At 53.0% G+C, this 16,782-nt stretch overlaps 3 protein-coding genes across 3 annotated transcripts in view; 2 read left to right on the top strand and 1 right to left on the bottom strand.

Annotated features, from left to right (window-relative positions):
• The window catches only part of FAM118B (family with sequence similarity 118 member B), a 47,949-nt gene extending 45,758 nt beyond the window's left edge, over positions 1-2,191 (top strand). The window contains 2 exon segments of the mRNA XM_037134147.2: positions 1,332-1,385; positions 1,637-2,191. Of these exon segments, the coding sequence (XP_036990042.2) occupies positions 1,332-1,385; positions 1,637-1,650 (68 nt within the window). The 3' untranslated portion in view covers positions 1,651-2,191.
• Positions 2,192-2,449: 258 nt separating this feature from the next.
• Positions 2,450-8,194, bottom strand: SRPRA (SRP receptor subunit alpha). The gene is made up of 14 exons (XM_037134145.2): positions 7,977-8,194; positions 7,293-7,376; positions 6,838-7,001; positions 6,492-6,652; positions 6,098-6,248; positions 5,817-5,970; positions 5,534-5,625; positions 5,333-5,451; positions 5,106-5,192; positions 4,652-4,824; positions 4,350-4,563; positions 3,764-3,927; positions 3,577-3,675; positions 2,450-3,435 (listed from the first exon to the last, which is right to left on the bottom strand). Exons 1-14 carry the CDS (start codon positions 8,091-8,093, stop codon positions 3,307-3,309), a joined length of 1,908 nt encoding a protein of 635 aa, XP_036990040.1. The 5' UTR covers positions 8,094-8,194; the 3' UTR covers positions 2,450-3,306.
• Positions 8,195-8,377: 183 nt separating this feature from the next.
• Positions 8,378-16,231, top strand: FOXRED1 (FAD dependent oxidoreductase domain containing 1). Its single transcript, XM_037134218.2, has 11 exons — positions 8,378-8,575; positions 10,534-10,754; positions 11,445-11,555; positions 12,383-12,501; positions 13,460-13,554; positions 13,826-13,927; positions 14,288-14,364; positions 14,546-14,706; positions 14,831-14,960; positions 15,185-15,289; positions 15,522-16,231. Exons 1-11 carry the CDS (start codon positions 8,491-8,493, stop codon positions 15,774-15,776), a joined length of 1,461 nt encoding a protein of 486 aa, XP_036990113.2. The 5' UTR covers positions 8,378-8,490; the 3' UTR covers positions 15,777-16,231.
• Positions 16,232-16,782: the final 551 nt, after the last annotated feature.

The following is a 16,782-nucleotide window of genomic DNA, read 5'->3' as shown; positions in this document are numbered from 1 at the left end:
TTTTGTACATATTTCCCTACCTCTTTGGGAAAGGTGCCTTCTGACAAGGGGCTGTTCTTGCAAAAGCTCAAGCCTCGTGCGTAATTCCTCCAGTTAATTAGCAGATCTAGAGCTGAAGCTGTACACTGAAGGCCGTGGAGAAATGCAGGTTAGAATGAAAATAGTCAGGAAAGTGAGCATTTTACTGTGACATTTTCATCACCAGTATTTTTAATGACTGTCACAGTCCAGTGTGGCTGTTAGTTTTCCTGATTACTTACTTGTTAGTCTCATTGTTTTCTGAGGTTTTTAATTGCAAGATTTGGTACAGTGAATGTTATTTTTACCTGTACAGTTTTTCCTTTGCCAGTGATTTCCTGAGGATAAGTTCTCAGTGTAATGACTAGGTCAAAAGGCATAAACATTTTTTTTTTAATTTTTTTTTTTAATTTATCTTTAGAGGGGAAGGGGGGAAGGAGAGAGAGAGAGGAACATCAGTGTATGGTCGCCTTTCTTGCGTCCCCTGCTGGGAACTGGCCTGCAGGGAACCGGCCTGCAACCCAAGCATGTGCCCTGACTGGGAATCAAACCGCGATCGTGTGGGTGGTTCGCAGGCCTGCGCTCAATCCACTGAGCTACACCAGCCAGGGCTAAAAGGCATAAACATTTTAAGGGCTGATAAATATTGGTAACGTGCTTTCCAACAGGGAGATCGCTGTTTAGTATGTTTGTGTGCCTTTATCTGTGCTCTGCTGGGCCACATTCTTCCCTTCCGTGTGTTCAGTTCTCTACTTTTCCCCACACCACGATCTGTGCCCATGCTGGCCAACAGAATTTCCTGCAGTGACAGAAATATCCTATCATTTTTGCTGTGTAGTACCAGAACCATGTCACTTGTGGCTGTTGACTGTTTGAAATGTGACGAGTGTGACAGAGGAACAGACTTTTAACTTGATGTACAAGTCAGCCCCACGGGGCTGATGGCGTGGTGCTAGCACAGATCTGCTCCCCTCCCCTGGTCAGACTGAATTTCCTCCCTAAACTTGGCCTCTTAGACTAGGTTGGGACGGCAGACACACTTGGCCCCTGGAAGTGTTTTGGGTGCAGGCAGCGTCAGTGCACTTGGACCTCACCGTTCCTGTTATTTAATACAGCCCTTGAAGTCTGAGGAGTTTGTTCTCCCCACCTGTCCTCTCCTGTGTGACGTGCTCATTACTAAACAAGGCCATCCTGCTTAGTTAGAACATGTGCTTTCATCTCCCTTTGGTTGGTTGGTTGGTTGGTTTTCTTTCCACTGTAGTTTTGGCTTTTTTAGTCTAACAGCTGATATGGATGTTCATTCTGTTTAGCAGGGACGGCGAGAGGTCAGCTAAATGGTTCATCTGCAGCACGCAGTGAAGTAAAAGGTATACGATTTCCTGTTCTACTCTTTGCCAGTTTGTGAGCAGAAAAATGTGGTCCTCGGACTGAGTTACAGCCTTGGAGAAAGACAACTGACTTAACCTCTCACTGCCTGGAGAGGATTGTTTTTTTATCAAGTTTGTTACAAGAGTCCTGTTATCCGTTATGTCTTGTCTTCTGACGCTGGTGACCTTTGGATGTGTAGACCTGTTTTGTGGAACTTCCTTTTTATTCTCAAGCTTTTCTCTCCCCACAGATCATAGCACGTGAGAAAGCTACAGAAGTCACCGCCATTAGACCAAGCTCGGAGGCCCCGTCACGAACAGTGTTTAACAGTAAACTTACAAGAACCCAATACAGCTCCTAGAAGAACCAAACCCCATGAACTGAAGGCTGGGGCTTCGGACTCTAAGGGCAGAGGGGACATTCCAACAGCCCTTCCTGCGGCCAGTTCTTGGGCTGTTCCCCTCCCCCCCCAGTTCTTGGCCTCACGTGGCCTGTTCCAGTTTAAGAATACCAGTGTCAGCGGGACCCAGATGCAGCTCCTCCCCACCCCCAGGTCGGCACACTGCTTGTGTCTGTGCAACAGATGGGTGCAGATGCCCACTGAGTAGGCTGCTGCTCGGCATGAAGGACTCGGATGTAGCTGCCATGGAACTTGCCATGGCCCTTGTTGCAGTTTTGTACTCTACTTGGTTTTTCAGTGAAGTTTAATCAGTTTTTTTAAAACAAGACTTGAAGCTCGTTTCTAGACCTTTCACAGTGTACAGTATTTTACTTACCTGAGCTGTATTAAAAGTGTGTTCATTTACTTCCCAGGACCCTGGTTCTATTTTTAGTCACTTTAGAAAACCGACAAGCCTGCCTGGTTTTTGTAACTCCACTTACATTTTAAGAGGCATGTTCCTTTGCCTGGGGGAGGGGTGCTCTCACTCTGGGGGGGGGCAAGGCAGTTTACTGGGGTCCACAGCACTTTCAGCCCCTGCTTCCACCCTTCTTACCATTGACCCATTTGCATGATACGGGATTTTAGTTTTGAGTCCTGTGTAAAGTAACTCCAAGGCTGAGGCAATTTATTTATGAAATTTATTTTCTGATATATAAATTATGCTTTTCTCTGGGCAGATAGCCTTCCCCTTATTGCACTAATAGCACATCTGTAATACCAAGCTACAGGACAGGTCTCAAGAGGTTTGTACTCTTCAGTGTAGCACTGGTCTGCCAGGCACTGTGGGGAGGGGGCTGCAAAGCCAGGGTCCCTCGGGTAAAGAATTGGGAGGGAACAACTTGATTACCATCTGACAGGTGCTTTTCTCCCAGAAGGGGAACATGCAAAGCTTACATTCGGGTTCTGGGCGTGGTGAAGAGCATGAGGGCTGAGAAGCCCAATGCAACACCTCAGCTCCGCTCCCCTTCTCTGAGGGAAGAGGGGACTCCTTTTTTTTCTCATTGTAACAGATCTTTCTGGCCTAGCTGATGCTTTGCAGAAACGATGAGGATGAGGTCATCAGAATTTTTAGCAGCAATTGAGATCAGGCCATACATTGCCACAGTATGCTTGCTATGCTCAGATGTCCCTATGCCCACACTAATTAGCGAAGTTCTGATGCTGGATCTTTGGACTACTGGTCAAGGCTGTAATGAGACCGAGTCCTGCAGGCAGAGTGACGGGGATGCCGTGGGAGGGAGGGTGGAGCCACGTGAGGTGGGGGGTGAGCAGTGATTGTTAACATGATTGGGCCCTCTGCAGACAGAGGCCAGACTGGATAGGGGTGGGGCAAGGAGGAGCTGCATAGTCCGGGAGCTCCCCGAACTCTGCCTTCGCACTACACTGGAGACAAGTTGCTCACACTCTAAAGCACGTTCTTGATACAGGAACAGGGACTTTGGGGGGAAAGCGGTGATTTGGTATTGGGCAAGAGCACGTCACGCCTTCATGAGAGCAGCCACCACAGCCTTGGCGTTGAGACTACGTAGGTCACAGTAAGTCTGGCCAGTGCCCACAAACACGATGGGTTTGCTTGTGATGTAGGTCATAGAAATAGCAGCTCCCACCTGATGCGGAAAAAGAGGTACCCAGTCAACTCAACGACCTTCAGTTCACTCCCCAGTACAGGAAGCTCTGTAGCAAACATGGCCTCAGCTCCCCTGTGGAGGATGGCCGCTCCCTGCCCTCCCAGTAACACTTGGATTTACCTTGTCATCAATGGTATCAAATTTGGTAAGGACAATGCCATCAATGAGCCGAGGTGTTTGAGCCATGGAATGGTCAGCCAAGGCTCTGTTGAACTTGACCTGGAAAGAAGTGGGAGGTAAGTATAAAAAGCACCTAACTGGCCAAAGCTAAGGTTGGGGAGAACCATGCTGTAGCCCTTGCCCTCACCAGCTGATCCACAGCCTCGTTGCCTACTAAGGCCTCTCCCACAAACAGCACCAAGTCAGGCGTGTTGACAGTAATGAGCTTGGCCAGGGCAGCCATCAGAGGAGCATTGTCTTGCATGCGACCGGCTGTGTCCACCAGCACCACATCAAAGCCTTGATTACGTGCTAGAGAGAGAAAAAGTCGTCAACTCAAAACTCCTGGGCCGTCACGTGGATTTCCAGCTTTCTCTCAAGTCCTGGCCTGACCACGTTAAAAGCCTACCAGTTTCCTTTCTTGGCATCTGGGTATGATTACAAGGTAGCGGGAGAAGAAAAACCCATTTTATGCTTGGCTCTGCAGGCACAGTCAGGAAAAGGACTGCAGTTGATCAAGGTGACCAAATACAGAGGTTTCTTCTGGGGGGATATAGTAGCTTTGCTTGCAACTACACCTACCACCCAAAGCAGAGCATGGCAAGTCACCGATCCCGACTTGCTACTGAGCAGCCTGTTGGTAGCACGATCAACCCTGATGCTCCGCATACTTTAAGCGAACCCAAGGAGGAAAGGGGCCCAGACCACGTTCCCACATGTGGTGTGCACTGTACCAAAGGCAATAGCTTCCATGGCGATGCCAGCGGCATCCTTGCCATAGCCCTTCTCGAACAAGTGCACCATGGTGCGACCACCGTGACTCTCGGGGGGGTGCAGGGCACTCAAACGTCGGGTGTGTGTGCGCAGCTGCTCCACAGCCCCAGCACGAAATGTGTCACAGGCAGCAATGAGGACACTGAAGCCATTCTCCAACAGCCAGAAAGAAATCTGCAAGAGGGACAAAGGCAACTGTTACCTCGAACCAGAGTAGCTAAGATAGTGAAGAAATGTGGAACAGGTAGGGAACTGCACTGACCTTGGCAAGGTTCGTAGACTTCCCCACTCCATTAACGCCACAGAAGGTGACAACGTAAGGGCGCTGATGACGCTGGGCATCCATGATATCCCGGAGCATGTCGACACGGCGCTGTGGTTGCAGAATCTGCACAAGGGACTCTTGGAGGGCCTGCTTCACTGTGGAAGTCACCGCTGCAAGGGGGAGGAGGCTCAGCCATGAGTCCCAAAGAGTGTACTCCACAAGTGCCCACCAGCTTTCTGCGCTAAGGAAACTCGAATCTGGGTGCTCACGTGACCAGGCCCTCGCCCCAGGAATCCACCCCATATCTGAGGACTGTCCTAGTAAATATTTTACAAGCGTTAACTCAGTAGAGGTTTAGAGCTTAAGGGATTTGGCGAAAGTGAGGGTGGTACGTGAACTCCTGGTGTACATCACGCCCCCCCTGCACGTTCTGCTTTAGGGTGATACTCACTGCTGAACGTCCCCATCACCTTCCCTTCCAGCTTGTTGGCCACGGACTCACAGAGCTGGACTGCAATGTCTGCTGCTACGTTCTTCACTGAGGAGAGGGCAGCAGGCACGGTGTGAGTGCCATGTCAACAGTGAACGACCCCCGTGGTGCAGCTGAGAAACCAGTTTGTTATGTTCTCCACCATCCCTCCTCCACTAACAGGAGCCCGCCTGTGACTCGGAACTCACTGATGAGATGATCACGCATCTTGTCCAGCACAGACTCCATGTCTTCACGACTCAAACTCTTGGAGCCCACAAGGCCTTTCAGCATCCCAAACATGCCACCCAGAGTCCCCTTGGTAGCACTGCAGGCACAGGAGAGTGGGCAGAGTCAAGTCTCATCCACTCTGGAGCCACACCTACCACCTACCACCTGTGATTTCCTACCTAGGTTTGGTAGGGTTTGGAGTGGCCCCCTCATCATCTGAGCTGCTGCAGTCCAGATCCTGAAGCTGCCCCCCAGGCCCAGTCCCTCGAATCTGCAGGGTACGGGGAAAGGAAGGAGGTAAGATTAGGCAAACTAAAGGTTTCTTTCTGGGGGAGAGGGGAAAAACCCAGAACTTACTGTTCTGTCCCCTCAAAGAAATCAAAGATACTGCCCTCCTCCTCTCTACTTCCTCCCCCATTCTTTTTAACAGGGACCTTCACTCTGGCCCCTGTTGACTCTTACCAAATTGATGTCCTCAGGCGGGACAACCTCTGGGGCTCCGTTGGTGGTAGGAGCACTATAATCCAGGTCTTCCTTGTTGGCACAGCCACCCAGCGCCCACACCCGAGGTGCTTTCTTGCCCTTCTCCTTTGGAGCATCTGACTTTGTAGACTTGCTGAAAGGGTTACAGCACAGAAGGTTATGGTGGAGAAGCAGGAAAGGAAACATCCACCCGAGAACCACAGACAAGAACGCCCTCACCCCCAACATGGCTGGATTATGGCAAAGGTTAGAATGCTCACCTGGACTTCTCCATACCCTTCCCATGTTTCTGTATGAACTCCTCTCGCTTCCTCCGTATCAGCTCTTCTTTGGAAAGTTCTACCCCATTCTCAGCCCCTACTGACTTCTCTGCAGAGGCTGTTTTGCTGGTAGCCAAAGGGACATCAAAACCTGTTAGGAGAAAAAGGACCAGATTCCAACAAAATAGACAATGGAGAAAACATCTTCCAAATCCTTAAGGAGGACACTAGCACAAACATCTTGGGACCCACAAGGACTGGGGATGATAGCGAGGGTGGTGGGCATTTGGGTGAGGGAGACAGGCAATGACAAAGAGAAGGATGGGGAACCACTTCAGTACTTGGTACCACATTAGTTTTTCATGGTCTGTATGTCCAAGGAGCTCAAACTAACCTTCCTTCTTGGCCCCCTTGTTTTTTTTATTCTTTGCTTTCTCCTTGGGCTTTTCACCTCGAGTCTCAATCATGGATCTTACAGGTTTTTTGGCCTTTTCAGAATCTTCATATTTCTTCATGGTAGTTGGAACCCGGACCTTACTGCTCTCCTCTGCTTCACTGAAGAGAAAGAGAATGGCTGAAGTCCAGAGGAAGGACCCCTCATACCGAGAGGATGATTTTGAACTGGGCAGCAAATTTAGAAGCATCTTTCAATAAGCAGTTTACTTTCAATAAGTAACCTCAGGAAGGGAGAGAGCTCAGCAAGTCATGGAAACTGATTTTGGAGAGGGGAGGCCTCTCACCGAAGGAGCTGCAGAAAGTCATTTTGGAAATCGAAAGTGCCATTTAATAGACTCAAAGCACTTTGCTGTTGAATCTCTGTGCGGTACTTGTCCCGAAACAGCCGGTGCACATCATCTATCAACTTGTCTACGTATGTCAGCGTTAGGATCTTCTGAAAACCAACCTGTTCCGGAGAAGAAAGAGAGCCAGCAGATCTGTTTACATGCCATTCCAGAAGACAGGGAAGCAAACTCAAGCCAGGCCTCCAGATTGGCTAAGCCGTCTGGCAGGTGTCCCTGACCTGAGGGGTAGCCAAGCTCTCTGACTGGGCCCCAGAGTTTCTTCCCTTTACCCCCACCCTCTTTGCCTTCTCAATTACTTCATCATATAACACTTTCCTCAGTTAATCCGGGTTCTCTTTCTAATCAGGACTATGTTGAGGATGCACTTGGCCCTCTAAAATTCCCCCACTTACCACAAACACCAGCTCAAACTGGTTGTCCAGTTTATACTTGAGTGTGAGCGCTTCATGGGTGAAGGAATTGTTGCCTCCCCTTTCCTGGAAAGACAGTATGTCTCAGAGTTCCGACTATTCCCCAGAAAAAACCCAGTCTTGGACCCCTCAATGATTACCTTTGGGAAAGAACCAAATATTCCCCCCAGTCGAACCTGTTCCAGGACTGGTGGATGCTGGGAATTGTTCTCCAGCATTCCGCCAGGGAGAAATGAGATAATGAGCTGGGGGTTGTGGCAAGAGTTGAGAGTGGCAAGACATACGGGAGCCAAAAGGAAAGTCGTCACATAAACAATCAGGTCCACTAGCAACTGTACGCTACTCACACTTTTAAAAGGCGTTTTCCCACCCAATTATCTCACCCATTCTTGGAAACAACAAAAAACCAAGCTGTCAGGAACGAAGGGAGGGAACAATGTTAATAGTCTGAAGCGCCCACTCCGGCTAGAGTCCCAGAGAGTGGAGGGGGAGGGGGGCCGCAAAGTTGCGGGACGGCCTGAAGGGGGCGGGAGAAAGTTGCTGGATACCCGGGAGCGGCCAGTTCTCTGGGTGGACAGGGTGGGAGCGAGGCGCGGGGTCTGCCGAGGGGGACTACGGATCGGATGGGGGGACGAGCCCGCCGATCTGACCCAGAGGGGGCGGTACCTGCAGCAGCACAGAACGAATCAACGCGTTAACGGGCCCGGTGCAGGAGTCGCTCACGCCCTGGAAGCACCAGAGCACGAGCCCGCCCTTCGAGAAAATGGTGAAGAAGTCGAGCATGGCGGCAGCGGGAATGGAGCCCGGCCGGCGCCGGCAGCTGAGGCCCCGATCGCCCGACTTCCTGCTGCGCCAAGCACTGGACACGTCACACTAGCGGCCCCGGAAACTGGCCCAGCGGTACTTCCGCTCAGAGCCCTGGGTTCCCTACCTTTTTCCGCCTGAGGGCGCTCTGCACGACACAGAATCAGGCTGGCCAATGGTGGGCCGGGTCGGGCATGGGCGGGGCTCTAGGGCGGCCACCGGGAGACCGAGGACCTATAGCGTGCTGAGACGGAGCTGCAGGAGCCACTGGCCAATGGGTGCGCTTTTCGAACGCCAGGAGGCGCGGAGCAGTGACGACTGCGAGCAGTGCCGAGTTTAAAGGGTCGTATCAAGAAAGAGCGCGCTTGGAAGGGACATGTTTCGAGGGGCGGTGCGGCTCTGTGCAGGCCGAGGCCACTTGGGCCGGGGGCTAAGAATGCTCAAAGGAGGCTCGACTCCGGGTAAAGTTGAGGGCGCCGGAGGGTTATTATGGTTCTGGGGTACCCCCGGTCTCCAGCTATGTGACCTTCAGAACTTGGGACCCCGGCCGCGCTGGGCAGACAGTGGGTCCAGCTGGGAGAAGGGGGTAAACTTTCCCGCTGGAGCTTGTAAAGCCTGGACAGGTGCATGGATGCCAAGGTTGCCCTCCTCAGGTGACAAATCTAGATGTCTTTGTACCTCAGCTTACCATCAGCATAAGAGGCCAGGCCGATAGGTTCCTTAGCTGCTCAAATGTACGTCGAGTCCTGCTCACGTGCAGCATGCGGTGCTTAGAGTCGGGGCCGTGAAGGAGGGAAGAGAAGGTGATGGTTCAGCATATTCCCTGGAGGTGCCAGCACTGGAGCTGGGGAGGGAAGATGTTCTAGACCAGTTCAAGACTGCCTAGGCCCCAAGCTAGTGTTGTAGAAGTAACGAAACATGGAGCAGGTGGCAACAGAGATCTGATTTGAAGGGTGTTTACTGGCTCTGGGAAGGTGTTTGTTTCAGTTTCTGGAAAACTGAGCAGAGCATTTTTCTTGTGCAAGGAACTAGCCAAAGCCATCTGAACATTTGGAATAGTAGTGTGAAATGTGTGGACAGGTAAGGTAAGCCCAGATCAGAGAAAGATTCTGATGCTGCTGCCCTTGGTCTTGGAAACAGTGAGAAGACTTGGACATTTGTGAGTTAGGTGTTAATGACAAAGGATTCGTTTATTCAGGATATTTAAGCACCTCGGATGTGCCAGGTAGTCTGCTAGGCTGGAGACTCTGTGGTGAAGGTAGACATAGTACAGTATGAAGCAATCACAAATCAACAAAATCAAAGTTGCAGATGTGTTTCATGCTCCAAAAGAGGATCACAGAACTGTGAGTGAATGCGACGGGAGAATCCGACATAGTCCAGTGTAGGTGGTCAGAAAAGGTTTCCCTAAGGAAATAACTGAGCTGATGTCTGAAGGAAGAAGAGTGACTGGGGCAAAGAAGTGGACCCAGAGTTTCAAAGCAGAGAGAAAACCCATGTAGATTGCCTGTGATGGGAGGAAAAATGGTGCCATCAAGGAAGTAAAGGGGTGGGGGCTGGGGGGGGGGAGGACAAGGTGAACTGGAGCCGGATCTTGTTTCATGGAAAGTGTTTATGGATTTTGGACTTTTATCCTTAGAGTAAAGGAAAGCCTTTGAAGGGTTTTAAGCAAGGGAGTGTGATTAAATTAGTGTTTAGAAGAGATCATTTAAGCTGCGATGTAGAAATGAATTTGGAGGTGTTGGCAAGAGGAGAATTAGTGGGAACAGTTAGGAGGCTTTTGTGTTAGTCTAAGAGAGATTATGGCAGCTTGGTCTAGGGCAGTGGTGACAGAAAAGGGGCCAGATTGGGGAGATATTTAGGAGGCAAAGTCATCAGAACTTGATAATACATAGGACATGAATGTGAGTTTGCTGGTGGTGACAGACATCCAGGATAAGGGGCCACTCAGAGGTACCATGTCTCAGAGGTTGCTTCAGTGTGGAGCGTGCTGGGACCTCTTGGTCCAGGAGCCTGGGACATCCAAGTGGAGGTGACAGTGCAGTAATGCAGTGGAGTATACTGCATTACTCTCCTGCAAGGAGCTGGCCAAAGCCATCTAAAGTCCAAGTGGCTCCCAAGAGAGATAGGTCTGCACAGGTGATAAAGATGCTTAAGTCACCTCTCCTAGGGACAAAGTATGGAGCGTTAGTTTTAGGGAGTTGAACCTCGTGCCGGGCATGATGCACGAAATGGAGGAGAGATGAATAGCACGCAGGCCATGCAGCAAAGCTGCAGAACACTGCTGGTGCAAGTGACTGAGAGGGGGTAACAGTGGGGACTGTCACCTCAGTGAAATTTAGCCCACTTTTTTCTGTACCCACCCCCTACTGCCCTCAAAGGAAATGTACGACCCTCTGACCATCACTGTGCCCCACAGACTGGGCTGGAAAGGTGTCCGAAATTAAGAAGAAGATGCAGTCATTTCTTCCTGGAGGGGCCTGGAACCCACTGTATGACACCAGCCACCTGCCCCCTGAACAGTCGGATGTGGTGGTTGTGGGAGGTGGGGTGCTCGGCCTGTCTGTGGCCTATTGGCTGAAGAGGTTGGAGAAGCAACGAGGCGCCATCCGGGTGCTGGTAGTGGAACGGGACCACACGGTGAGGTCTGGGGTAGGACAGTCACAGGCGGGGCTGGGACTTGGGTTTTACTCTGGGGACGAGGGAATGGGAGAAAAGACCTCAATATTTGGAGGTCCAAAGGGCAAGGACTGTGCTTTGGACCTTATTGAGAAAGAGTCCCAGGCTCTTCCTCCCTCACACTCGGGGCCTTAGCAGTACAGTTTTTGCCTTTGAAAGGGAATTTTACAACATTGGATCTCTTGAGATGTCACAGGTCTGGCCAAGAGAGCCTGCATTGAAGTTATAATTGATACAAACAGTCCCCTTTAGGTTTCACTATTTCTGAAATTTTGCCCTGATCTGTTCCTGTTACTGCTGCCAGCCAGCCAGGAATCTTGCTACTTTGGCCATATCCCTCTATCTTCCAATTAGTAGATGAAACGTTAACCCCCTGCCCTTGGACTCCAGGCCATTAGCATTTTGTACAACTGCCCGGCCCATTCCTGATGACTGACTCTCTGCTCTGCTCGCCTGCTGACAAGGACTTTAATAACTGTCATCCTCTGCAGGCTGCAGGATGACTTACACGTGGGTTTACCCCTGTCAGCTCCTCTTTGATTACAAACCTGGACTCCCCTTTAGCTTTAGGTGTGTGACTCGCCGCTTCTGTGGCAGCATCCTGTGTGGCAGGGGACTCACTGGTCCACTGACTCCCCTGTCTTCCCACAGTATTCCCTGGCCTCCAGTGGGCTTTCCGTGGGCGGAATCCACCAGCAGTTCTCCGTGCCCGAGAACGTCCAGCTCTCCCTCTTTTCAGTCAACTTTCTACGGAACATCAACGTACGTGCATTGAGATTTGGGGGTTGGCATGGTGACCCCTCTTTGACCCCAGAGAGAGGTGCAGCCCAGCTGGCTGGGGGGAACGGAACAGGAGAGGCCAAGTTGGAAGCAAAGTGCGCCCCCCCAACCCTGTTTTTCCCCCGCGGAGCCTGGAGGAGGGCGGCCAGAGGGACAGTGGGCTGCCGAAAGGAAGAAGGGATCAGATGACAAACTGCCTGGGAGGCTCGTGTTTCCCACCCGTTCACTGAGAACAGAAAACTGGGGAGTGTGCAGAGAAGGGCACGAATGAGGTCGAGCCCACACTTGTGAGCTGGGTCTGTACTGCTCCCTCTGCACACTCACCCTCTCCACACACACACACACACACACACACACACAGGAAGGAGCCTAACCCCCTCAGGGTTAGGGCCCTGAGCCCAGACAGTCATAGGTCGGGAAGCCAAGGATGCCTCCATCCTGCTTTCATTTTTTTAAAGATTTTTATTTTATTTTTAAAATTATTTTAGTGTTGTTCAGTTATAGTTGTCTGCGTTTACCTCCCACTACTCCCCCCCCCACCTCAGCCAAACCCACCTCCCTCCCTTACTTCCAAGATTTTTATTTTTAGAGAGAGAGAAACATCAGTGTGTGAGAGCTACGTCAATGAGTTGCTTCTCACATGCCCACAACTGGGAACCTGGCCCGCAACCCAGGCATGGGCCCCAACTGGGAATTGAACCTGCAGCCCTTCGGTTCGTAGGCTGGCACTCAACCCACTGAGGCACGCCAGCCAGGGCTCCATCCCTCCTTTCAAGCAGCTGCTCTGAGGCGCTCTTTTTTGCCCTTAGGATTACCTGGCTGTAGTCGATGACCCTCCCCTGGACCTCCAGTTCAACCCCTCAGGTTATCTTTTCCTGGCGTCAGAAGAGGGCGCTGCGATCATGGAGCACAACGTGAGAGTGCAAAGGTGGGTGCCCTTGGGTGCCCAGCACACGTAGGACCTCAGGACCTGGTGCTGAGGGCTGTGGCCCAGCCCCGGGCCGAGGGCTGCTGCAGAACATCCTAAATGGCCAGACAACAGGAGCCACCTGGGACACACCCCAGACCTGATAAACCAGAATTCCCAGGGAGGGGCCTGGGAACGTGCAAGCATTTCCTGAGAGAGCCCGTCAGTCCGTATTCTAGGCTTTACAGGCCACACAGTCCCTACTGCCATCACTCAACTCTCAGCTGAAGCCCAGAAGCTGTGACAGACAGAAAAGCACACAGATGGGGGTCCGTGCACCTGCGCTGCAGCCGGACGTGGCGGTCCCGCCCTCAGTGGTGGTCTCAGTCAGCTGCGTGTCTTTAGCAGATGCTTTTCCCAGTCTCACCAGTGACGTCAGGCCCTGTCCTGAAGGCTTTAGAGTTGTTAGCTATCTCCTGTATCATTGGAACGCCCCCATTTACGTGTGGGGAAATCGAGGCACAAAGAGCTAGTAAGCAGTGGCACTGGGATTCCAACCATGTGGTCTGGCTGGTGAGTGTGGTCTTTCAGTCCCTATGTTGCTGCCTTCGGACAGCAGAATTCCAGGGGCAGTGGCGGTGCTGGTGGATGGGATTGCACCGGGACTGGGCAGGAAGGCTGCCCAGGCGGAGTGCAGGGACAGAGTGAAAGGACATTGCGAATAGTTAGGGGGTGGCAAGGACTTAGTGCGGCCAGAGGGACAGTAGGCTGCTGGAAAGGAAGAAGGGATCAGATGACAAACTGCCTGGGAGTCTCCTGTTCCCCACCCATTCAATGAGAACAGAAAACTGGGGAGTGTGCAGAGAAGGGCACAAACGAGGTCGAGCCCACACTTGTGAGCTGGGTCTGTACTGCTCCCTCTGCACACTCACCCTCTCTAACATGCATGCACACACACACACACCCATGTTTCTTTCAGACAGGAAGGAGCCAAAGTGTGTCTGATGTCCCCTGAGCAGCTGCAGAACAAGTTTCCCTGGATAAACACAGAGGGAGTAGCCTTGGCGTCTTATGGTGAGGCCTGCATGCACGGGGGTTGGGGGTGCGGGTACCCCAGGTGCGAAGTCTCAGCACCCTGCAGCCAAGTGAAGGACGGACGCTCCCCTCCTCACCAGCAGGGCTTCCCCAGGCGGTGCCAACTCTGTTCTGCCAGATTTGACTCGGTGTACTCGGTCAACTTGACCTTCCCCCACTTTCGAGCCCAGAAAGAGCTGGGGCTGTGGGAAATACAATAAGAGAGGAGAGCTCTGGTCCCTGTTCATGAGTCTTCTTTTGTCCCCCACAGGGTTGGAGGGTGAAGGTTGGTTTGACCCCGGACGTCTGCTCCAGGGGCTCCGGCGAAAGGTCCAGGCCATGGGGGTCCATTTCTGCCACGGAGAAGTGACACGTGAGTCCGAGGCCCCGTGCCCAGTACTTATTTATTCCCTTGGCCGTCCAAGGCGCAGCCGTGACTGTGTCTTACCTTTACTCGCAGGCCAAGCAGGGGTTGGTGGGGAGATGGCTTCTCCCCTGCGGGCTGGTCCTGGGCATCCTGGCCCCAGCCCCTGGCTTGGCCTCCTCCTGACCCTCTTGAAGATTTCAGCGCTCTCGGTCCTGAGTGGGGCCAAGTGTGTGCCAGTGGCGTTCTCTGTTTACATCAGTGTCTGTGAGGCGCTCCCAGCCTCCTTTCCTTAGGAGACCGATGTAATTCCCAACTTCTTCCTCTTCGGGGCCTCAGTGGCTTTGCGTAATTTTCCTTTTCCTGCAGGTTTTGTCTCCTCCTCGAACCGCATGGAGACCGTGAGTGGGGAAGAGATAACCTTGAAAAGGATCCATGAAGTTCATGTAAGTCCCCAGTCTAAGTATCTTCGTTACCAAAGTGGAGGGACGAGAAAGTTAATGACTGTCATTTGCTCTTCTACCCACTGCCAGTGTGGGTAAACTAAGGCTCAGGAAGACACGTGCCTCTCTCGGTGGCCAGTGCGAGGGCCAGGCCCTGCCTCCCCTCCCCCTCTGGTGCCTGCAGGTGAAGATGGACCACAGCATGGAGTACCAGCCTGTGGAGTGCGCCATAGTGATCAACGCGGCCGGAGCCTGGTCTGGGCAGATAGCAGAGCTGGCTGGTATTGGAAAGGGGCCGCCTGGCACCCTACAGGGCACCAAGCTGCCTGTGGAGCCAAGGAAAAGGTGACTTACCGCAGGGCAGCTGGGGAGGTTGGTGAGAGGAGGAAAGACACAACCAGAAGGTTGTCAAGTGGGAGAAGGGAAGAGTCGCTGTCCCCCCGATGCCCTAACCCCGGGGTTGCGGCAGGTATGTGTACCTGTGGCACTGCCCCCAGGGACCAGGCCTGGAGTCTCCCCTTGTTGCAGACGCCAGTGGAGCCTACTTCCGCCGGGACGGATTAGGCAACAACTACTTGGGTGGCTGTAGCCCCACTGAGGTGAGCGAAGCGGGGTTTCGGGTGCTGGGGAGGAAACAGACCCAGAGTCGTTAAAGAGGCGGGCCTTTGGGGAGGGCCCAGGGCTGCTGTTAGTGTTGCAGCCCCTCCGGGTTTGAAGTGGGCTCTCTTGTCCTCATCCCCGACCTTCTGGAGGGGGGCTGTGAGATCTGGCTCTGTCCTCGTGCCCCAGGTAATGCAAGCCTTGTCCCCACCTCTCACCCCAGGAGGAGGAACCAGACCCAGAGAACCTGGAAGTGGACCGTGATTTCTTCCAGAACAAGGTGTGGCCCCGTTTGGCCCAGAGGATACCAGCTTTCAAGAGTCTGAAGGTAACTAGAAGGAAGGAGACAGATGATACTGGAGCCCCTTGGTCCCCTTGGAAAGCCTGTCCTCAGCCTCTGTGCGCCTACCTCACAACTGCTAAGGATTCTGTGGTCTAAGGGCCTGTCCCATCGATCCCCCCCCCTCCCCCAGCAGTGGTAGAAGGTGCTGATGCCAACCAGGAGAGGGTGGGGAGTACCGCAGCCTTCCCGAGAACCCCAGCATCCTGTGCCCCTGCAGGTCCGGAGCGCTTGGGCTGGTTACTGCGACTACAACACCTTTGACCAGAATGGCGTGGTTGGCCCCCACCCACTGGTCGTCAACATGTACTTTGCCACCGGCTTCAGTGGCCATGGGCTCCAGCAGGCACCCGCTGTGGGGCGGGCAGTGGCCGAGATGGTGCTAGAGGGCCACTTCCAGACCATCAACCTGAGCCCCTTCCTCTTCAGCCGCTTCTACTTGGGAGAGAAGGTCCAAGAGCACAACGTCTTCTGAGCCTGTAAGCTCTTCACTGGCCTCCTTTCCCCTGCGTCACCCCTGGCTCAGATTCTGGCCACGGTCACGGTGTCCTCCCCAGTAGCATCTCGGGAGGGAGGCTGAGGTCTCCTGCACCCTCCTGCTGGTGCCCAGGTGATTCTGTCGCATGTGGCTGGGCAGGTGGGCAGACTGCAGGCTCTGAGGTCCTGCACCGGAGGCCCAGGCTGATGGAGAGCGATGGGGCAGGACCCCAGGACTGACCGCTGGCCCAGGCCGATGCGTCCTCGCTGAGGCAGTCCATCAGGACAGAGCGCCCCGTGGCCCTAAGCTCTGTGGTCCAGGACTGGCTCCTTCCCGGTGCCAACCCCGAAAGATCACCTCTGCCCCTCGTCGCACAGCCCAGGCAGGGAGCATTCCAGTGCAGCCTGGCCCTGATTTATTACCAGTCAATAAATGTGGTTAGTTCCATCCTGCCAGTTTCCTGTCCCTTCCTCTCTTCTCCCCATGGCAGTTCCCTCTGAAGTGCCAGCAAGACTCAGAGGAATATAGCCTCCTCCTCCCCCTCCCAGGAGCTATCTTAAATCCTTGTTGGCAAGCTGGTGCCTCCTTTCCCACTCGGGGCAGGGGTGTGGTTGTAGAAGGGAGGGTGTGTTCATTCCTCTGTGGTATCCATTCAGCTCCAGCTTGCAGTCAGGCCCAGGCAGGGCTGCATATTAGAGATGCACCCACAAGCCAAACCTAAAGGATAAGCAGCTTAACAAAGGCAGTGCAGGGGCAGTGGGGAGGGGAGCGATTCCCGGCTCACTGAGGGGAAACAAAGAAAACCATACGCAAAGGCCAGGGACCAAGAATCATCCAGGTTCAAGGGACTGGCGAGATCGTGATTTTTTCCTGGCAGGTCATGGCGTGAAAGAAGGGGTACTTCAGCACCAGGGGCTGAAGAATCGTGCTGTGGGCTTGGATTTCCTTCTGTGGGCAGGGGCTGCTGGTCGGTTTTCAGTAGGGAAGCGACGTGATCGGGTTT

This window comes from Artibeus jamaicensis, unplaced genomic scaffold, assembly GCF_021234435.1.
Source record: "Artibeus jamaicensis isolate MK-2021 breed Jamaican fruit bat unplaced genomic scaffold, CSHL_Jam_final scaffold_660, whole genome shotgun sequence".
In the NCBI taxonomy this organism is placed as follows: domain Eukaryota; kingdom Metazoa; phylum Chordata; class Mammalia; order Chiroptera; family Phyllostomidae; genus Artibeus; species Artibeus jamaicensis.
This window is presented reverse-complemented; position numbering and strand designations above follow the sequence as displayed.